General features: G+C 42.1%; 1 protein-coding gene across 1 annotated transcript in view; it reads left to right on the top strand.

The window, feature by feature from the left end:
- The window catches only part of LOC144683194 (FERM domain-containing protein 7-like), a 62,414-nt gene that overhangs the window by 4,126 nt on the left and 34,894 nt on the right, over nucleotides 1-23,394 (top strand). The window contains exons 2-3 of the mRNA XM_078546153.1: nucleotides 4,886-4,990; nucleotides 9,634-9,676. Coding sequence (XP_078402279.1) covers nucleotides 4,886-4,990; nucleotides 9,634-9,676 — 148 coding nt within the window. The remainder of the gene's footprint in view (nucleotides 1-4,885; nucleotides 4,991-9,633; nucleotides 9,677-23,394) is intronic.

Raw genomic sequence — 23,394 nt, 5'->3', positions numbered from 1 at the left:
TAACCAACATTTTGATCATCTATCATAATATTGCCTTATGAAACTTATTGTCAGATTTTGTTTGGTTGTGGTGTGTTAAGGGCACTTTATAAATGAAAGTTGTTGTCTGGGGAATAACTTCCAGCTGGAAAGGGTAATTACTAGAATCCAATGGCCCTGCACTCATGAACCAACCACATATTGAATGGGCGTCAGGGTTATTGTAATAATCATATTTGACTCTCAGACTCTATGGGCTGGGTTTGCAGAATCACGCAACTTTAAGAATGGCGGCTGGGACCCGATTCCAGGATTCCTGGCCCCTTTCCCAGCTCCCCCAGTCTTCAGCAGCACGAGATAAGGGCGCGGGCTGGGGCATGTCACGACCTGGACCAGCCCGCACACCTGACCTGGCTGGCTCCATTGTGGAGATAGTCATCTCCTAGCCCTCATAATTTTCATGGAGTCAGGACAGCTTTCCAAGGAGTCGTGGTTCATGACCCCGGGGAGGTGTAATGAACTATAGTCAGGGTGAGAGAACATTTTCAAAGGCAAGTTTAAAACATCCTCCTCATGCTCCCCATGCCAATTTACATCCTTCCACCATCCCCATGGCCCTCATACCCTCCATGCAAACATATGCTCCTCCACCCACCTTAAGTGGCCCCTCAAATCCTCCATGCAAACCCATGGCAATTCCATGTCCATCAAACCAATACACACTCTATATAGAACCAATCAGCCCTACAATAACAATAGCATAATTGGAAAAGCTTGTGAAATAGCATGTGTGGAAATAAGCAGACATTCATTCATAAATTTCTATTTTCTAAAAATAGTGCTTTTACTACAGCCCTACAAAAGTGTCAATCATCCAGACCTTTAAAATATCAATAGCAGAAACTACAAGCACTTGACACCTCTTTGTGATCTATTCTGTCAATTGCACAATGTTGATTTACACATGACAGAAATAGCTGTCAATCAAGCAATGCCTTCCCTTGGGCACATCTGTTTCAACAAACTAATGATGTTTGGGCTTTGAGACAAGAATTCTGGGGGTAAGGGGATCCTATTGAGGGTTAAGGGATCTTGGTGATGGTGACAGGATCCTGCTGGTGGCTGGCCTGACCTTGTTGGGGGTGGGGGGGCGGGGGTGGTGACTTGCATTTATATAACATCTTTAATGCAGTAAAAAATCTCAAGGCACTTCACAGAAGCATTTCAAATCACCAATTTGATACCAGATGAATGGAAGGTATTAATCGAGATCTTCAAAATTAGGAATGATTTTGTTAGAGTAACATAAAGAGAAACTGTTTCCACTGGCAAGAAAGTCAGTAACTATGGGCTGGATTGTACAGCGGGGGCAGGATATCATGACCCACACACTGCTCCCCCCTTCCCACCCCACCAAATGTCAGGAGTGAGCCAGCCCCCACTCTGGCATATCAACCTGCAGCCGTATAATGGCCAATGGCCCATTAATTGGCTTTAAGGGATCCCCAAATGGGTGGCAAGTCTCTGGTCCCAGCAGCACCGGTAGCGGTGGCCACCAACTGCTACGCCTGTAGCAAGTTCCGAAGAAGGCATTCAGTGATGGTACCCAGACTTTAAGGGGCTGGGAGAGGTGGTGTGGACAGGGCAGGAGGAAAGGAAAAATTGGGAGGAAATTTGGAGGGGCCTTCAATGGGCACAGGGAGCCTATTAGATTGGCACCCTCACCCTTGACCAGCCACCAGCTTAGCCAGTGAAACTTGCCAGGCTGAACACTTGGCTCGTGCCTCCCTGCCTGGGGTAAAATTCCAGCAGGAGCGGGAGAAGGTCCATAAGTGGGTACAAATGAGATTCTTAAGGGCCTCAATTTGCTGATGCATTGGCAGGCTTCCCAACGCCTCCCTTGCTGCAGGTAAAATTATAGCAGGTGCAGGGTGGGGGTGGGCAGTTAGGTGCTGGGAATGGTGCTCATGGCATGGCACCCAATTTTACAGCCCCTGATCCCACCTACCAACCTGCCCCCAGTGGGCTGTAAAATCCAGCCCCACAGAAGACAGATTTAAGGCCAAAGAACCCAAAAGGAGATGAGAATTTTCTTGAATTGTTGATGTAACAATGAGTTGTTACAATCTGGAATGCATTAACTGAAAAGTGGTGGATGCAGATTTAATAATAACTTCCAATAGGGAATTGGATATGTACCAGAAAAGAAAATATTGCAAGGTTATGACAAAAGCGCAGGGAGTAGGACTAATTTCAAAGAGCTAGCATAGATATAATGGGCTGAAAGGTCTCCTTCTGCGCTGTATCATTCTGTGATTGTGCTAGGGTGGTGGACGATGGCGAGGTGGGGTGTGGAGGGGGTGCGGGGATTACCTAAACTGGCTGGAAATTATCTAATCTTTCACACATTTTACATTGCTATAGTAGTTGTATTTTTAATTTGAGGATTGTACCCCTTGTTCTGGAACCCGGCTGGGGAGATTCTTTCTATTAACCCCGTTAAACTCCTTAATTATTTAAACACATCTCTCTTCAACCTTTTAAAATCAAAGGAATGCAAATTTATGCAACCCTTCCTCATAATTTAACTCTTTATGCCCTGGTGCCAGCCTGGTAAATATTTGCTGCTCTACCTCCAAGGCCAATATATCCTTCCTGAAGTGTGATGACCAAAGCAGTTACTCCAGATGGGGTCTGACCGAGGCTCTGTACAACTGAAGCATCAGCTCCATCCCCGGTGCCTTTGAAAGGACGAAGGGGAGTGTCATAATCATACTAGCAATTTTTAAAAATTTTTTTGCGTTACCACCTTCTCAAGGACAACTAGGGATGGGCAATAAATGCTGGCCCAGCCAGCGAAGCCCACATCCCGTGAATGAATGAAAAAAAGGAATCACAATAAGGTTTTCTGGTGTGTTTTTGAAAAAAAAATCACATTCAATCTGTTTAAATGGATTCACTACCTTCAAAAGCTAAAGTGCATTAAAATTAGGGTCTGTTTGTTTGTATTGCCATTGTGGGAATTCTCTTTTAGTAATGGGGAGGGTACACATCAAAGAAACATAGACAGCTTCTTGAAAATGCTAAGTCAGAACTTCTGCAACTGCTGTATCTTGATTACTGATAAATAGCTGCTGTTTTGTTTAGCTTGCTAAAGCGTTCTGCCTTGGTGTGTGCAAAATTACAGTTATTATTCATTTAGACACATTAATGGTTAGTTGGATTATCAGCTGACACAAATGGGCTCACTAAACTCAACCAAAGTGACTTTAAGATAGGCCAATTCTGACGTCGATCACTGGTTGAATTAAACACAGTGATTAGCAAAAAACAAAAATAACGAGAACCGTAATGATAGATTCTGGATTATGCCTCCCACTAATTCTTTGCTTCCATCTGACAAGGACACACTCCTGGGACATCCCCTGTAAAAACAAAATAGATCTGCCACCATCTTTAATTGCATCTGGCTGGGGCAAGGACAGCATTCAGTCAAAGTGTAGCTATTATACTGTCTGACAAAAGCCAATGCCTGAGGATGGAAGTCTTTTTAGGGAAAGAAAAGAAATAGATGTTGTGAAAGTGGATGAGCTTCTTAGAGAATCAGTAGTGGAATGGCTGAATGTACAAAATATATTAGCTTATCGTCGCAAGGTTTGTGGAGTGATTTTTTTTCTGGAAATGTCCCTAGTTTGGGTGAATTTATTTATATGAATGACAAAAACCATTGTTCTTGTCATGTCAAGTACATTGTTAAAGTTAAGGGAAGCAGGTGATAGTTATTAATTGCCTTTGAGCACATATAAATAGGGGATGGCTGGAACATGGGGTTGAGTTGGGGTAGAGCTGTGAGACTGAACAAGTCAATAAACTCTCCCAATAAAGAAAAGCTCCATGTTTTGGCTTCACTAACCAGTTTAGATCCTGCTAACAGCCATCAGCTGTGTTTATGCACTCAACAGCATTGTAAGTGTTTGAAAAGAAAGCACTGATTTCTTCTTTAAAGCCATGCCACATAATTAGATTTGGAGCAATGAGAGCAGGTGAATATTATCAAGATGCTTTCCAGGATTTCACCATGGGCAACTCTGCTCGTTGTTGTTCCATATATGTGCTTTTCCCTTGGAGGTTAGTATGAATTACCGGGAGGACTCACAGACTGATTAATGGTCTGACAGTACACGATGGAAATGCTCCCTCAACAGTCAGAACCATCTTAATAGCAGCCCAGAGTGGGGGATTATAGTCCTATACAGTTGGAGGGGTTGGGGGTGCCCACAACTATATGATGTGGGGCTCAGGCATCCACACCCATGCCCACCAGATGTGTGCATCCCGCCAGATGTCAACCTGGAACAGAAGCATTGGTTTCTGCTTGCTGAGACTGTCCGGGATGCAGTTCAATCACTCCACACCCAACCCCAGAGTCACTGAGCCAACTAATGACAAATTACTGAGCCAGAGGCTCCTGCTGGCGATGTTCTGGGATTTACCATGCCACATGTATTGATGTGGCTTCCCTGCTTCTGCCAGGTCAGCCTCTGATTAAAGACCATGAATGAGAAATCCCACACTGTTGAGTACAGAAGAGAAAACCCTGCCATAAAGCTTAACACACATCCATTTGCAAATATTTCAGGGTAGAAATTGTACCTGTTTTCCAAGCGTAAAACGGGAGCAAAGCAGACCAATTTAGCAGTGGGATGGCGCATGCCCTATCTGTACAGGTATTGATCCATGTGGTAAATTGGTGGGTCCTTGTTTAGATGCCCTGGGCAGACATCCTTAAGGTGTTGTGAAGTTTGCCAGTGACCTCGCTGGTAATGAATTCTTACACCTTCCTTTGCAATACTGGATAATGATACAGAATAACAGGTGAATGTTTATTAATTTAACTTATCCTCAGCAAAAAGCCACTGGGAAGACTCTTTTCGATTGTATCTGCCACCACCTGAACCTCGTTGAGGAGGACTACTTCGGAGTGGAATTCAACAATTGCTATGGGAACGTGGTAAGCAACAGAAATCCCTACCTCAGCAAACTCTGCAGCACATGTTAATTTAGAGAAGGAGACCCGGGCATGATGGGTTGAATGGCTCCTTCTGTGCTGTAAGGTACTGTGATTAGAGAGGTATGAAATGGAAAATAATAGAACCATTGAATGGTTACAGTAGAGAAGGCCATTCTGTCCATCGTGTCCATGCTGGCTCTCTGCGAGAGCAACTCACCAAGTGCCACTACCCTGCCTTCTACCCATTGCCCTGCAAATGTTTTGTTTCCTGATAATGATTCAATTTCCTTTTCAATGCCTCAGTTGAATCTGCCTCCGTCACATCGTCAGTCAGTGCATTCCAGACCTTAACCACTCTCTGTGTAAAAAAGGTTTTCCTCCTGTTGCCATTGCTTCTTTCATTAATTACCTTTAAAGCTGTGCCCTCTGGTTCCCTATCCTTCTAGTAATGGATAAGTTTCTCCCTATCTAGTCTCCAGACCTGTCATGATTTTGAATACCTCTATAAAGTCTCCTCTCAGCTTTCTCTTCTCCAAGGAGAACAGTTCCAGTTTCTCTAATCTTTTCACATAACTGAGTTCCTCATCCCTGGACAAATTCTTGTAAACCTTTTCTGTACCTGCTCTAAAGCTTTTACATCCTTCCTAAAGTGTGGTACCCAGGACTGTACACAATACTCTAGTTGAGACTGAACACGTTTAACATAACTTCCTTGTTTTTTTATGCTATGCTCCTTTGCGACTGGAGAATTGATATCAGGGAACAGGGGAATGGCAGATAACTTAAACCAATATTTTGCATCGGTCTCCATTTTGGAGGACACTATAAATGTCCCAAGGATATCAGATAAGCAGGGAGCTAAAGGGAGGAAAGGTCTTGTAACCATCTCTATCATGAGGGACAAAGTATTTGACAAACTAATGGGACTAAAGGCAGACAAATCACCAGGACCTGATGGCCTGCATTTAAAGGAAGTGGCTGCAGAGATAGTGGAGGCATTAGTCAAAATATTCCAGAACTCACTGGATTCCGGGAGGGTGCAGCAGATTGGAAAACCGCCGATGTGTCGCCCCTGTTCATGAAGGAAGGGAGACAAAAAGCAGCGAACTGTATGCCAGTCAACATAATATCTGCCGTTAGCAAAATTCCAGAGCCCATTATTAAGGAAGTAATAGCAGGGCATTTAGAAAAGCTTAACGCAATCAAACAGAGTCAACATGGTTTTGTGAAAGGGAAATTGTGTTTGACAAATTTGCTAGAGTTCTTTGAGGATATAACAAGCAGAGTTGATAAAGGGGAACTAGTAGATGTAGTGTATTTGGGTTTCCAGAAGGCATTCGATAAGGTGCCACATAAAAGGTTATTGCACAAGATAGGAGCTCACGGTATTGGGGTAATGTATTAGCGTGGATTGAGGATTGGTTAACACATAGAAAACAGAGAATCAGGGTTAATGAGTCCTTTTCAGGCTGGAAAGACATAATTGGCGGAGTGCCAAGGATCAATCCTAGGCCTCAATTATTTACTATCTATATTAATGACTTGGAGGGGAGGGCAGAGCGTATTGTATCCAAATTTGCTGATGATACAAAAATAGGTGGGAAGGCGTGTTGTGATGAGGACATAAGGAATCTGCAAGGGGATTTAGACAGGTTGAGCGAGTGGACAAAAACCTGGCAGATGGAGTTTAATGTTGGAAAGCGTGAGATCATGCACTTTGTTAGGAAGAATCAAAAGGCAGACTATTATTTAAATGGAGAAAGACTCCAAAAAAGTGCAGCACAGAGGGATCTGGGTGTTCTTGTGCATGAAACACAAAAAGTTAGCATGCAGGTGCAGCAAGTAGTTAAGAAGGCAAATGGAATTTTGGCCTGTATTGCTAGGGGGTTGGAGTTTAAAAATGGGGAAGTCTTGTTACAATTGTACAGGGTGTTGGTGATGCCGCACCTGAAGTACTGTGTACAGCTTTGGTCTCCATATTCAAGAAAGGATATACAGGCATTGGAGGCAGTTCAAAAGAGATTCACTAGGCTGATTCCTGGGATGAAGGGGTTGACTTATCAAGAATGGCTAAACAGGTTAGGCCTTTATTCATTAGAGTTTAGAAGAATGAGGGGTGATCTTATTGAAACGTACAAGATTCTGAGAGGGCCTGACAGGGTAGATGTTGAGAAGATGTTTCCACTAATGGGGGAATCTCAAACTTGTGGACATAGTTACAGAATAAGGGGACACTCATTTAAAACTGAGGCGTGAAAGAATTCCTTCTCTGAGTAGTGAATGTCTGTAATTCTCTACCCCAGAGAGTTGCGGAGGCTAGATCACTGAAAGTATTTAAAGAGGAGGTAGATAGATTTTTGAAATATCGGGGAGTTGAGGGCTATGAGGAGCTGGTATGAAAGAGGAGTTGAGACCTGGGGCAGATCAGCCATGATCTTATTGAATGGTGGGTTAGGCTTGAGGAGCTGAATGGCCTACTCCTGCTCCTATTTCTTATGTTCTTGTGTTCTATTGATAAAGCCCAGAATGTCGTATGCTTTATTAACTGCCCTCTCAACCTGCCCTATCACTTTCAATGATTTGTGCACATGCACACCCAGGTCCCTCTGCTTCTGCACACTCTTTAGAACTGTGCCCTTTATTTCATATTATCTCTCTGTGTTCTTTGGGAGAAAATGAATCATTTCACACTTCTCTGCATTAAATTTCATCTGCCACTTGTCCTCCTATTCTACCAACCTGTCTGTGTCCTTTTGAAGTTCCACACTACCCCCTCACAGTTCAAAATACGTCCAAGTTTTGTGCTGTCTGCAAATTTTGAAATTGTGCCCTGTACACCAAAGTCTGAGTCATTAATATATATCAGGAAAGAGCAGCGGCCTTAACACTGATGCTTGCGGAACTCCACTATAAACCTTCCTCCAGTCCGAAAAATAACCATTCAACACTAATCTGTTTCCTTTCACCCAGGCAAATTTGTATCCGTGTTGCTACTGCCGCTTTTATTCCATGAGCTCTAACTTCGCTCACAAAATGGTTCGATATTTTAAAGAGGCAATTTTTCAGCTGTTGAAGTTTAGGAAGATAAATGGTCAATGACTACATTGTATAAATACTATTTTTCAATTAAAGTCTCTTGAAATATTTAAAGTATATAAAATATTTTAAATAACAGCTTATTGATTCTGTCAGGTGAGTGGCAAAGTCTTTTGCATCCATTGAACTAGTTTGGAGTACAAGGCTGTTGTTACGTAAATGTTAGTCACTTGACATACAGCAAGACCCCACATATAGTCATAAGATGAATGGCCAGTTAATCTGTTTTTGGTGGTGACATTGATGGGGAAATGTTGACTAGGACACCAGTATAACCTGAAAGTTTTCCAGAACATCCCTTCCTCGTCTTAGTGCTCATGGTGAATCATGCCCAAATATGACATGAGTGTTGGTTGCCTCTTGTAGCTCGCCTCAGGAGCTATTCTTTGACTGTGGTGAACATAATAGCTGACCCCAATCATCTCCTAACCCGGGAGCATATCATCCACTTATTGCTAGATTTAATCAAACATAATGGAACAATATTATAACATTACTATAAAATACTGGTAGGCTGTTCATCCATGTTCAACATTACTCTTTTAACACTGCAAAAATGGATTAACCAACATTCGCAAAAATTGAAAAAGGATTCCTTTTGCATTTTACAGCCTAGCTAATCTTTAATGGTGAACTCATAGCATTCCGAAGCTCCATAGGTTACTCAAGAAATGAGTACTTTGCTGGACTAAGGGGGCTTCCTGCTGGAGAATGTTCCAAAGCTATCACCACATCAATGACAGAAGTGAGGAGCTTTCTTCTCTCACTGTCCCAGTAGACCAGATACAGCAGAGAACAACCTGGAAGCACATAGAGCATCACAGGTACAGCGAGGACCCCCAGCAGCTCCTGTCCAATGTACAGCAAGTCCATTACATGAGCAAGAGATTTGGTTATGCACTAACTCTGTACAAGTATCAATTAGTTTTGTGGGATGGAATCTGAGACATCATTAGGAGGCAAATGGATTTCATTTCTTCAGGCCTGAAAAACAATCAGCTTTATAAGAAATCATGGATTGAAATTCCTCCCTGTGCTATTTTTCAGCGCATTAGTTAATGTCCCCTGTCAAATTCCTGTGGGTACTGTCTTCACAAACTTGTTAACCTGCTTACCTTCTGCATATGATGCCTCTGTTTTTTGTCGCTGCTTGGAAAATTCTCAGAAACTGTCCATTTGGAATCCTTGAAGTTCAACAGTTGTAATGAAAACAGATAATCCATTTCTCAAAATGGCTAAGTTTTACTCAACATTCCACAGGAGGATGGGCAGAAAGAGATGCTGGAGCTGACTTCCTACCCACTTCCTGAACATGGTGACTCTCACCCAGTGTTAGCTCCCTCACCATTGCCCTGGTTGGAATAGCCAACTCAACACAGGCTAGGAACTGAATGTTGGTCCTTCACCCAGTGTCACAACTCACATGCCTGTTGCTCACTGAGTTGCTGGGAGTTTTTATTTTAATTGATGTGATCCAGCTATGTTGTGTATAAATGTATCCACTGTATGCTGCCAAGCACTGATTTGGATCTCTGTACTAATTGCAGGTTTGGTTGGATCTCTTAAAACCTGTTTTGAAACAAATCAAAGGTGAGTAATGTGCACATTTCTAAAACCTCTGACCAACGCAAAAAGCTTTCTTGCTTTAAATAGCAAATTGCATGGAACATGATTGGGCATAACACACAGCCATGAATGGAAAAACCCTGGGGTACAGAGGAAGTTTTGGAAGTAGAATTCACGGCTGAATACAACAGGAATGAGAAATTGTGCTTTTGGCAACAGAATTTTCATGTTTAATCCATCATTACATAAGTGCAAATTAACACATGGTCTTTGAATCTAGTGCTTGGATTGAACAAGGGAATGTGCCAGCAGTCTGGTGGAGATTAGGCATTGTGGTGACTCATCCACTTTAGTTCCCGTTAGAAGCTGTGGCCTAAATATTTTGTTTGTAGTTCTACAATCTCCATGAGATATATAGATAGGAGGATGGCCCTAAAGCTGATGGAACAGGTTTAATGCCACTTTTGTCATTAGAAAACTCCTGTCCTCCATTCTAACACAAATATTTCCTTTCTGTTTTTTCCATATCCTCTTTTCTATCATTCTGCATTTGCTTAGAAGTTTTTCATCTCTAACTTCTTCCAATTCTGATGAAAAGTCAACGATCTGAAATGCTAACTCTGTTTCTAACTCCACGGGTGCTGCCTGACCTGCTGAGTATTTCCAGCATTTCCTGTTTGAAATCAGGGGTATGACTTTGGTCTCACATTTGTTGTTCAGTTGCCCCTGTGTTGGACAGGCCATTTCAGAGTCACTTACTCAGTCACACATTGGCACCGCCTGAAGGATTGTTGTTTTCTGATAGCTTTCATGGTCATTTGAGTCGACTACCAACCTGAAATTACCAGACTAAACTGAGTCAAGTTTAACAACTGGAGGGTGATGGTAGTGTAATGGTAATGTCACAGGATTAGTCATCCAGAGACCCAAGCTAATGTTCTGGGGGCGCAGGTTCAAATCCCACCGCAGCTGGTGGAATTTAAATTCAATTGGTACATTTGGAATATAAAGCTAGCCTTAGTAAGGCTGACCAAGTCAGCTATCATTGATTGTTGTAAAAACCCACCTGGTCCACTCATGTCTTTTAGAGAAGGAAATCTGCCATCCTTACCTGGTGTGGCCTACATGTGACTCCAGGCCCACAGCAATGTGGTTGACTCTTAACTGCCCTCTGAACCTCCCTTCCACCATAAAGTCAGGAGTGGGGATGTTCACTGATGATTGCACAATGTTCAGCACCATTCACTCCTCAGATACTGAAGCAGCAGTCCATGCCCAAATGCAGCAAGACCTGGACAATATCCAAGCTTGGGCTGACAAGTGACAAGTAACATTCATGCCAGGCAATGACCATCTCCAACAAGAGAGAATCTAACCATGTTCCCTTGACATTCAATGCCATTACCATTGCTGAATTCCTCACTATCAACATCCTTGAAGTTACCATTAACCAGAAGCTGAACTGGACTAGCCATATAAATACTGTGGCTACAAGAGCAGGTCAGAGGCTATGAATCCTGCAGCGAGTAACTCACCTCCTGACTCCCCAAAGCCTATCCACGATCTACAAGGCACAGGTCACGAGTGTGATGAACACTCTCCACTTGCCTGGATGAGTGCAGTTCCAAAAACACTCATAAAGCTTGACACCATCCAGGACAAAGCAGCCCGCTTGACTGGCACCCCAACCACAAATATTCACTCCCGCCACCACCAACACACAGTAGCAGCAGTGTGTACCATCTACAAGGTGCACTGCAGGAACTCACCAAGGCTCCTTCAACAGCACCTTCCAAACCCACAACCACAACCATCTAGAAGGACAAAGGCAGCAGATAGGTGGGAACACCACCACCGGAAAGTTCCCCTCCAAGCCACTCACCATCCTGATTTGGAAATATATCTCTGTTCCTTCACTGTCACTAGGTCAAAAGTCCTGGAATTTGCTTCCTAACAGCACTGTGGGTGTACCTACATGGACTGCAGCAGTTCAAGGAGGCAGCTCACCACCACCTACTCAAGGGCAATTACGGATGGGCAATAAACACTGATCACACCAGTGATACCCACATTGCATGAAAGAATAAAGAAAAAAAGGGCAGGTGGCATAGCAATTGCTGAGCCACTGATCTATTACTGTAGTGAACCCACACCAACTTGTTTTTTCAGTAGTTTCAAGCGGAAGACATTGGAATATGAATACACAGGGCCCTGTCCGTGCAGACAGAAAGAACATGTACATACATTGTGCTTGATTCAGCTAAACAAAATAAGTGAGAGCCATTTGCTGTTTCATTCCCTGGGGCAATGTCTTGGAAATCAGAGTCCAGCTGCTCGTTTAAATTTCAAATAATGCTTGGCAGTTAACTGTCAATCACCATCAACTGGTGCATTCTCCATGGAAACACCTCTATCAATCAGAGCCCGCTTGCCAACCAATCAGCACTCTCTTCTCATACAGTATAAATATGTTGTTTCCCCTGACATTTGTACTTTCCACTGAATTCTCCTGATAAGTGTAAAATGAAAAGCTTCGACAAAAAAATGTCTCTTTTTTCGGCAATGCTCAAGTTCTGTGCTACCAAATGACTAATTGCTGATTCAGTTGAATAGCACAGTCCCCAACGTTAATGGGGGGCTTTTTCATGCAGACATACTTTACCCGCAATTTGCCATGGCTATTCCAGTGTTCTATTTTATGTGGAGAATGTTGTAGATCATGATTAAACTGAATAAGACTGTGTGCAGAGAAAGTAGCTTCATTGAAGTTGCAGTCAGTACTGAGTAACTGTATTCTTACAAGGGAATTACAGGGCCCTTAAGTACATAAATTGCAATTGAACATTAACAAGATGCATTTGTAGTATTTTGTTTTTGTTCAAAAAAACATTGTAAAGATCTGCCCTGCAATTACAGACCAGTCAGTTTAATTATTCAGGATACAATTAATAGTCACATGGAAAAATGTGGATTGATTCGGAAGAGTTGGCATGGATTTGTTAAAGGAAAATAGTGTCTAACTAACTTGCTGGAGTTTTTTGAAGAGGTAACAGAGATGGTTGATAGGGAAAGGCTGTTGATGTGGTGGATATGGACTTCCAAAAGGCGTTCGATACAATGCCACACAACAGACTTGTGAGGAAAGTTATAAGTCATGGAACAAAAGGGACAGTAGCAACACGGATACAAAATTGGCTGAAGGATAGGAAACAGAAAATAATGGTTAATGGGTATTTTTCAGACTGGAAGAAGGTTTGTAGTAGAGCTCCCCAATGGTCGGTATTGGGACCCTTGCTTTTCCTGATATATATAAATGATCTAGACTTGGTGTGCTGGAGACAATTTCAAAGTTTGCAGACAGCATAAAACTTGTGAGAATTGTAAACTGTGGGGAGGTTAGTGCAGAACTTCAAAAGGACATTGACACATTGGAGGAGTGGGCAGATAGGTGGCAGGTGAAGTTCAATGTCGAGAAGTGTGAGTTGATACGCTTTGGTACAAAGAACATGGAAAGACCGTATAAAATAAAGGGTACTATTCTAAAGGGTGTACAGGAGCAGAGAGTCCTGGGTGTATATGTACATAAGTCATTAAAGGTGGTAGGACAGGTAGAGAGAGCTGTTTCTAAAGCATACAGTATTCTAGACTTCATTAATAGGAGCATAGAGTGCAAGAGCAGGAAGGTAATAATGAACTTCTATTGATCACTGGTTAGACCTCAGCTGGAGTATTGTGTACAGTTCTGGATGCCACACAATAGGAAGGATGTGAACGCATTGAAGAGAGTACAGAAGACATTTACAAGAATGATGAGATACTTCAGTTATGAGGAAAGCTTGGAGAAGTTGGGACTGTTTTCCTTGGAGAGGAGAAGGCGAAGAGGAAACTTGATAGATGTTTTCAAAATCATGAGGGGACAGGACAGAGTAGATAGGGAGAAACTGTTCCCTATCGTAAGTGGATCGAGAACCAGAGGACATAGTTTTAAAGTGTTTTGCAAAAGAAGCATATGTGAGGTGAGAAAAAAACTTTTTCACACAGCGAGTAGTTAGGGTTTGGAATGCACTGCCTGGAAGTGTGGTGGAGGCAAGTTCAATTGAGGCATTTAAGAGGGCATTGTATGATTATTTAAATAGAAACAATGTGCAGGGTTATGGGGAAATGGCAGGAGATTGGCATTATGTTAAAATGCCCAGGGAGCCGGTGTAGCCACAATGGCTGAATGGCCGCCTTCTACACCACAACAATTCTGTGATTCTGTTATTTACTACTTTTTTGTTTTTGGATTCAGTCTACCTTAATGAGGTGTGAACTATTGAGTAAGGATAGCTCTTACTGCTTGAAATAAACAGAGCACTTAGGATGATATAACCAGCAGTTTTGAAATTGCTGCTCATGGAAATGGTTATGTTTATAAATGTTTGGCCAATATAAGAGACTGCCCATTTTAAACATTAAATCTTTAATTGGTTTGAGCTGTATTTGTGCTGAAATACCCACTAGGGCCTGCCCAAAAGCCATTCAAATATAGCTAATGATCAGACAAAGCTTTGTTTCCATCATTACAGGTTGGAGTTGAAGCCAGATCACAGAGGTAAAAGAGCAGACTCTCAGACCAGTTGCTAGCTCTTCAGTGTATGTATCAGGTGTCATTTTATTGCTGAAAATCAAGGATCAAAACTTCACGGGAGGACCTGCAAGTCATTTCCTCTAGCTTTCTGGTCTGGTACAGCATAAAATTTAAAGTAGAGAAACTATCTAAGAAAAGGCCATCTTGGCCCATGAGGAACAATGTGCCTAGATGGAACTTTCTATAAGTAGTGTCATCCTAATATCAACAAATGGTATCTAAATGACTTTGTGCTAATTCATTAATGTCAAGTGGATGGTGCCACACTGGAACAAGTAGATAAGTTTGTTTATTTAAGACAAACAGTAAAGAAGATGGTAGATGCAATGCTGAAGTTAGAAGGATAGAGTGAGCCAGAAGTAATTTTGTGAAGATGAAGGAGGTGTTAACAACAAGAAAACTCAAACTTATAACAAGGAAAAAACTCATAAGTTTCTACATTCTGTCCACTTTCCTGCCTGCCTCAGAAACCTGGGCAATAAATAAAGATCTGCCGAAGAAAATAGAGGCCTTTGGAATGTGGATGCTAAGGCGTATGCTTAAAATTCCATATACAGACTATAAGACAAATGATGAGGTGCTTGAAATTGCAAGAGCAAAAAGAACTTTAAAAAGTGATATCCAGAAAATAAAATGTCAGTATTTTACCATTTGATCAGAGCTGAAAAGCTACAGAGATCTCTTCTAAAGGACAAAGAGGAGGGAGCAGAACAAGGGGTCGACCGAGGCATAGTTGGATGACAGATGTCACAGAGCAGTTGAAGATGAGCTACAGTGGATGTGTGAGGATGGCATCAGACAGATGTGCGTGACATACCATGACAGCAGATTACCTAGTAAGAGTAGCGACAAGCAGCAGCAGAACTAATGTCAGTCTTTCTCACAGAAAGCTGCTTCAGAAATGGTAGACAGTAATAGACCCTCCACAATTCTGAGTGAAACCATCGGAGATACTTAACAAAAGCAATAATTATAGCAAACTGCTAATTTAAACAAAGTACATAGAACACCTACATGCAACCTTACTGTGAAACCTTGACTTACTGCTTGAGAATAACAAATAAACTGAAGCCCGAGGTGTTTGTGTCAAAGGGTTTGGTTTGTAACACATCACAGTGAGGTCTCAGGTAAAACTCTGATGTAAGGTTATTCCAGGATGGTGTGATCAATTAATAACTCCTATTTGACACCAAGTTGAGATTCTGATTCCATATCCTCTTCACCATAAAGTTCCTAACAACGCCCTCGGACCATCTGCTGCTGAAACCCTCATCCATGCTTTTGTCAACTTCAGATTGGCTATTCCAATGCTTTCCTGGTCGGCGTCCAACCTTCCACCCTCCATAACTATTCAACACTCTGATCCTGTTACCCTATCTCGCACCAAGTCTCATTCACCCACCACTGCTGGGCTCACTGGCCTACATTGCTCATTCTTCAAGATGAGGATTTCATTCCCTCAACATCTCTTTGTTAAAACCCAACTCTTTGAGGTTTTAATCACCCTTTTTACACAATTGATGTTTATTGCTATTTAATTAGGCTCCTGTGAAACATCTTGGGATGCTTTCTACATTGAAGGCTCTGTATAGTTGTTGTAAATACTGCACAAACTTAAACACAAACTTCAAAATTGGAGTTGAATAGAATGTAAAGTGTTGTAGCTAAAGAAGGTTTAAGGAAGACATAACTTGTATTTTTATAAGGCCTTTCATCTCCCCGATTGATTACTTTTTGAAGCACAGTCACCATTGTAATGTAAGAAACACTGCAGCCAAATTGTGCACAGCAAGATCCCACAAACAACAGTGAGATAATTGGCCAGGTAACTTGCTTTTGATTATGTTGATTGAGAAACAAATATTGGGCCAGGACACCAGGAAGAACTCCCCTGCTGTTTGAAATAATACCCTGGGATCTTTTACACTCACTCAAGAAGGCCAACAGGGCCTTCAGTTTAATGGCTCATCCAATGGATGCATCTCAACAGTTCAGGACTCCCACAGTAGTGCACTGGTGTATCAGCCTAGATTTTATTACCAGGCCTTGAAGTGCAATTGGAACCCATGATCATTGTGACTTCATTCTAATAATTATAACTATTTCAAACAGTAAGTTTTTTCTGCAGATCTACTGAAAAATTAAACAAATGAAATCTAAACAAACACTGGTCGCAAAGATATTCTTACATTTTGTCATGTGTAAATCATTGGAAAGCCCATAGGTCAACAATAGAAAGATCAAGTCCATTAAAACTGTGGAACACTATACCATGCTTTTTCATCAATACTCTATTGAAGAGTGTTCCTAGGCTGAGTATATATAACTCAAATCCAAGTTAAAATTTTGTTCATATCTCTTCGCTATTTGCCAGTATCAATCACTGCAATAGTTTGTTTTGGGTGTTTGCCTGTAGCCCAATAAGAATTTCTTGGCCAATCTGTTCACTGAAGTACTTTGTGGAAATGAAGGAGTCTTTGAGGGGGGCAAATCTTATTCTCTCACTCACTGGGAACATCTCATTCAGCTGCCAACATCACGACAACATTGGCATAGATAATAACCTCAATGCGGAGTTCCATTGCTGTATCTTTTCTCTACAGAAAACCATCTCCTTAAATCCCTCTCTCCTGTCTCCTTCACCCTCACCTCCAATGATAAGTTTGAGGTGTTCGTGGACTTTTTTGTCACTAAGATCAACACTATCCTACTAGCTGCCTCTGCAACATTGACTAGCCTTCTGAGTCAAACATTCTCAAAAGATCCCCCCTGCCTAGGCCTTGAACTCACATCTTTCCTATCTCCCCTCATGCTCTCTCCAAGCACAACTTGTCCATGAGACCCACCTTCTGCTCACCCAACCCTATTCCCATGAACTGCTGACCACCCAACCTCCTTTCCTGCTGCTGATACCCTCATTCACACCTTTTTACCTCTAGATTTGACTATAAGAATGCACTTCTGGCTATCACATTCCACCCTCCATAAATTTGGGGTCATCCAAGATCATCCTGCCCTTGTCTTAACTCACACTAAGCCCCGTTCACCATTACCCTTGTGCCCACTGACTTACATTGATTCACAGTCAAACAATACCTTGATTTAAAATATTTACCCTGTTTTCAAATCTCTGGCCTTACCCTTTCCATCTCTGTAATCTCCTCCAGTTCCACAACCTCCCAAGATATTAGTGCTCCTCTAATTCTGGCCTCCTGAGCATCCCGCCATTGGTGGCCTTGCCTTCAACTGTCTAGGCCCTAAGCTCTGGAATACCCTCCTTAAACTGGATGCTGGGGATCAATTTAAACTTTCAAGATTGAGATTGATGGATTTTCATTGTGAAAGGTTAACAAAGGTTAACAAACAATGACAGTGAAAGGGAGTTGACATTCAGTTAGCCATGATCTGATTAAATGGCTGAAGGGGCTCACGGGCTGAATGGCCAACTTAACTTCCTATATGTTTCTGATTTATATATTACATAGGATATACAGCACAGAAACAAACCATTCAGCCCAACCTGTTCAGGCCAGTGTTTATGCCTCCTCAAGTCTTTCCTCCTATTAATCTATCATTCGTAATTCTCTATACCATTCTACCTCACAGACTTGTGTAGTCTCCCCTTATGTATCTATACTCTTCACTTCAACTGCCCCCTGCAGTAGCGAGTTCCAGATTCTTACCACTCTCTGGGTCAAGAAGTTTCTTCTGAATTCCCTACTGGATTTCTTGGTGACTCTTTTATATTGACAGCCTCTAGTTATGTTCTTCCCCACAAGAGGAGGCATTGTCTCTGTGTCCACTCTATCAAGACCTTTCATAATTTTTAGAACCTCCATTAGGTCACCCTTCTGCAGCCTTCTTTTTTCAAGAGAAAAGCCTGTCCATCGTCTCCTGATATGTGTACCCATGCACTCCTGGTATGGTCTGTGTATATCATTTTGCACCCTCTCCAGTGCCTCTATATCCTTTTTATTATACAATGACCAGAATTATGTGTAGTGCTCCAGGTGTAGTTTAACCAAGGATTGATAAGTTATATTATAGAACCTCTCTTTACAGTATATGAAAGGAATTAAGATCTGCAGGTTCTTTTAAATACTGTTTATCCATGGCATTCTTGGTGGCTTGTGATTGAAGCTTTGACCTCTTGTGTCTGCCCCAAATATCAGTAGTTAGACACCAAGCAAGTGGAGATGTGAATATCTCTGAGAGCGAAAAACAGCAGGAGGCAGAGGGCCAGATTTTTGCTACCAGCCCTGGAAGTAGATTGTAGGTGGCCACGGAGTTGGGCAAGTTCCAAGGCAGGCTGATTACAAGCCTCTGTTCTCTAGGACTTCATCCCAGTTGTTTTAGAAACTGTTAGGCCCTCACACCCCATCACTCCCCCACCCATCTCCCATGATCCCTCATACCCCCATTCCGCCTCCATGCCAAATCATGCTCCCCACTTCTCATGTACCCTCACACTCCCATGCCACCTCAATAGCCACTTACCCAGTATCCACCATGGGCAGACCTCAGGAATTGTGTGAAAATTGAAAATTAACTTCTAACAATCTAATACAGCTCTCATTCATACACACTTGATAGTGAAAAAAATCCCATTTGTGAAATGTATTCAAAGCTTTTGAAAGCTTTTAAAAGTGGTTAATCTGTTATTAAAACAAATACACTTATATTCAGTAGCCACATCAAATATCTTTAAAATCATTTAATAGCTCCTTTAAACTGTCAATCAAATTGTGAATTGAGTCCCCTGTTGAGATAATTGTAGTTTTTGAAACTCAGCCAAGCATTCATAATAACATAATAACAGCCCTTGGAAACTATGAACGAAGAACCTATTGAAACTGTGAAACAAGTGGTCATGTTTTTTCTAACTTAAATCAGATGGCATGTCAATCAAAACAGTCCAGCAGACCTTTTTTTCCAAACTCTCTTTTAAATCCAGGGTATTTAAAACATTTCGGATCATGACACTTATGTGTCCTTCAAGAGTGTATATGTGTACTCCATCAATTCATGACACCCACACTGCAGATTAAGGGTCTTGGAACAGACAAAATGGGATCTGTTTGAACTCACCACCACCTGCTGAGTTCAGGTTTCCTGCCTGTGTGAATCACGCCCCACCACCAAAACACTGGATCTGTCAGAAATGGGGGTGGGACTTCCACATCCAGGTCCACCTGCCATATTTAAAGGGCCGCGGAGTCTTCCCAGCTCCGCAAAAACCTGGCCCAGAGAATGAGAGAGAGAGACAGAAAAAGCTCTATTAAAAGAGAACTGAAAAAGTGCACCAAAGTCAAATATAATAACATCACACAATCAGCATAGTCTGATCTTCATTCCTATTTCCAGGGCCATTTTGGTTCCCTGTGTATATCAGTGATTAAGGGGCAGCTTCGTGGGAATGCTGCTGAAATTTGTGGATGAAACCAAACTAGGAGATGCACTTAGTTCTTTAGGAGACCAAAGAAAGCTACAGCAGGACATTGAAAAGGTTGGAGGACAGGCAAAAATAGCAGATGGTGTTTTGCAAGAGAGAGTTGGTGCATTTTGATTTAAAAAAGGCAACAGCAGTGTTGATACTCTGAATGGAATTGGGTTCGGTAATGTGGAAAGGAGAGGGACTCGGGGGTACCAGCTCACAGAAATTTAAAGGTAGTATCTTAGGTTGATAAGACTGTAAAAAGCTAATGGGATTCTAGGTTTCACCTCAAGTGGTACAGAATATAAAAGCAAGGAGGTAACAATAAGTCTATGAAGAACCTTGATAAAACCTCAGTTACAGTAATGTGTGCAGTAGTGGGCTCCACACCATTGAATCTTTAGAGAGCTTTCAATGCATATTCACGAAGCTGGTGCCTGCTATGAGGAAATGCAAAATATTAAGAAAAATATGAAAAATTGGGGCTTTTATTGTGAGAGCAAGGCATTACAGACGATTTAATTGAAGTTTAAAATTATAGCAGGATGGGACAGGGTAGATGAGATCTGTGATTGCTGAGTCAAGGGTAAAGAGCCATAGATATAAATTTAAATTTAAGAACTTTTTTTTATTTGTTCACGGGATGCAAGCATCACTGGCAAGGGCAGTATTTATTGTCCATTTCTAACTGCCCTTCAGGAGGTGGAGCAGAACAGAAAGGCTTGAGAAATTTCTTTGCACAGCGGGCTGTGAGGCTTTGGAGTTCATTCCCAGGACTAGTGACTTCGGCAGAAATTAAATCAACATTCATCTGGACGCAACGTAAGAAATAGGAGCAGGAGTAGACTATTCCGCCTCTTGAACCTTCTCTGCCATTCAATAAGATCATGGCTGATCTTATTGTTGTTCTAACTCCATTTTCCTGACTGCCCCCATAACCTTTGACTCCCTTGTGGATCAAAAATCTATCCAACTCAACCCTGAATATCTTCAATGCTGCTGCCTCCACTGCTCACTGGGGTAACGGATTCCAAAGCTTAATGACCCTCCGAGAAAAGAAATTCCTCCTCATCTCAATGTTAAATGGGAGACCCTTTATTTTTAAACTGTGCTCCCTTGTTCTAGATTCCCCCGTGAGGAGAAACATCAGCATCTATTCTGTCAAGCAGCCTCAGAATTTTATGTTTCAGTAAGATCACCTCTCATTCTCCTAAGCGCCAATAAGTATAGGCCCAACCTACTTAACCTTTCCTTATGATACAACCCCTGCATCGAAGGGATCAACTTACTGAACCTTCTCTGAACTGTCTCCAATGGAAGTGTGGAGACCAAACTGTACACACTATTCCAGGTGCGGTCTCAGCAGGGTCAGGAAAGTAAATCATGGGCCCCTGCTGCTTCTGTTTCTGGGCCCCTTACCCCCTCCCTCTCACATCCTTCAGGTGCCCAGAATTGGGAACCATGGCCACAGAGCTATTTCATACAGGTTTAGCAAAACTTCTTGGTTTTTGTACCCTGTGCCGCTTCATAAAACCTATCAAAAGCTTAGGTTCAGGATCTTACACTTTACAACCATGGCTTTGTTAGACAATTACACACAACTTGATTATTCATATTATGCAACCAGCTCCACTACCTTGATCCTGGCCTTATGCAATATCTGGGCAGCAACATCCAAAAGATTTGAACCTCACCAGCACTGCAAACAACAATCCTATGTACACATGAGTATATTTTGAATTTAGGTGCTGTAATCTAAAGGTGTATTACTCCTGGTTTCATTTCCAAGTTTAAAAATGGCAACACCTTCCAGTAAATTAGCATCAACCAATTTACCTGCAATAATATGCTATCTCTATCCATACAAAGGGGCTTTGATAACAGAAAAATTACACTTTGCATTGAGTGATAAACATTTTTTTCATTTTAAATAAAAACTAGCCACACTTACAAATGCCCAGCATGGAGCATATAATAGGAGAGCAAGGCTCTGAGGATGCTGGAAATCTGAAATAGGAACAGGAAATGCTAGAAATACTCAGCAGGCCAGGCAGCATCTGTGGAGAGAGAAACAGAGCCAACGCTCCAGGTTCACGATCTGCATTAGTTCTGACGAAGGGTCACTGACCTCTGCTTCTCTCTCTACACAGATGTCACCAGAAGTGCTGAGCATTTCCAACATTTTCCATTATGTTTTAGAAGGCTGGCAAAGAGATTTTTTTTGCTCCAATAGAAATCAGATTTGTTGTGAGCCCCTCATTCAGCAGCAGCTGCCTGAGATCTGGTCTGGCACAACATTATACATGAATTTCAAAAAAAATTAAGGTATGAAGGAAACATAAACAATTTGCTGACCAAAAAAAGCAATGCCAAAGCAATAAATTGATAATTTTTTTAAAATGAGTAATTAATTCAAATGGCTATTAATAAGTGCCAAGCAGCAGAGCTAACTAATAAAAGCTTTTTTGCCTTTTCGCTAAAGAAGCAGAGCTAGAGCGAGACAGACTAGGCTCCAAGTCTAGGTCACCAGGGAAGGAGGAGGGGTCTAGGACCAAGATAAGGAGCTGGGTTTACGCAAATGCAACCACACAGTGAGTCCGACTGACAATCTTAACTTGGTTGTCAGCATAATTATTAGCACACAGGATTATTTAGCAAATGTTGTCCAATCGTGGAATCACATCTAATGTTGGACATTGTGTTTTGAGTTTTGCAAGCACGGGCTGGTTGATTATGGTCTGTACCTTGCCCTTAGTGAATGGCGGAAGGGACATGCTGTTTGATACAATCCACCAGTCTTTGGGATGTACGGCCTACATATCTAGCATCACACAGGCACTGAAATCCATATCCACATTACTCATTTGTGTGATAGGCAGAATGTATTTTTGGCTTTAGCATCCTGTTAGTGGCAAATACCACTTGTGTTGCCTGGTTTAAATTTCAAACAATGCTTGGCAGTTAACTGTCAGTCACCATCACTGGTGCATTCTCCATGGCAATGTCTCTACCAACCAGAGTCCACTTGCCAACCAATCAGCACATTCTTCTCATACAGTATAAATTGTTGTTTTCCCTTTATATTGATATTCTTATTAAGTTTCCTGATGAGTGAAAGACGAGAAGCTTTGACATATCTCTTTTTTTCAGCAATACTATGTTAAACTACATCTACCTAACCCCTGACACTTTCTATATCCTACAAGTCTATGCCCTGTTATGTTCTTTTACAACTGGCACTCCCTCACTCACCCCTGGGTCCGGGAGGTTTAGAGATTAATACCACTGAGGAGGAGTTTGGGTAGGGTGTGAAGGTGGCAAGATGCACTTCCTGTCAGCCCTTTCTGACACTCCAGCTGCTCCGGGCCTCATAGTTGCTGCAGCCATTGCTACTCCTGGCTTCCCCATCTTGACTCTGATAGCCTTTTCGTGGGCCAGCACCTGTGCAGGGGAGCAAGAGCACGACCAAGGGTAGAATCCATCATCCAGAATGCACCCTGGCTGTCAAAACAAATGACTGCATGGACTCGGGTTCTCACTTCAGGACAATTGGACCTCGAGCGCTGAAATTTTGTTCTGGAACAGAGCATCCACCGTGCACTTGTTTGCCAGCACATTGAGGCGTGAGGCGGACACTTGAGAAAGGGGCAGTGCTGCCTGATCCTGAGGGCCCTGAAG

This window comes from Cetorhinus maximus, chromosome 8 (assembly GCF_964194155.1).
Source record: "Cetorhinus maximus chromosome 8, sCetMax3.hap1.1, whole genome shotgun sequence".
In the NCBI taxonomy this organism is placed as follows: Eukaryota; Metazoa; Chordata; class Chondrichthyes; order Lamniformes; family Cetorhinidae; genus Cetorhinus; species Cetorhinus maximus.
The sequence above is the reverse complement of the archived record's forward strand: the minus strand, read 5'-3'. Positions and strand labels throughout refer to the sequence as shown.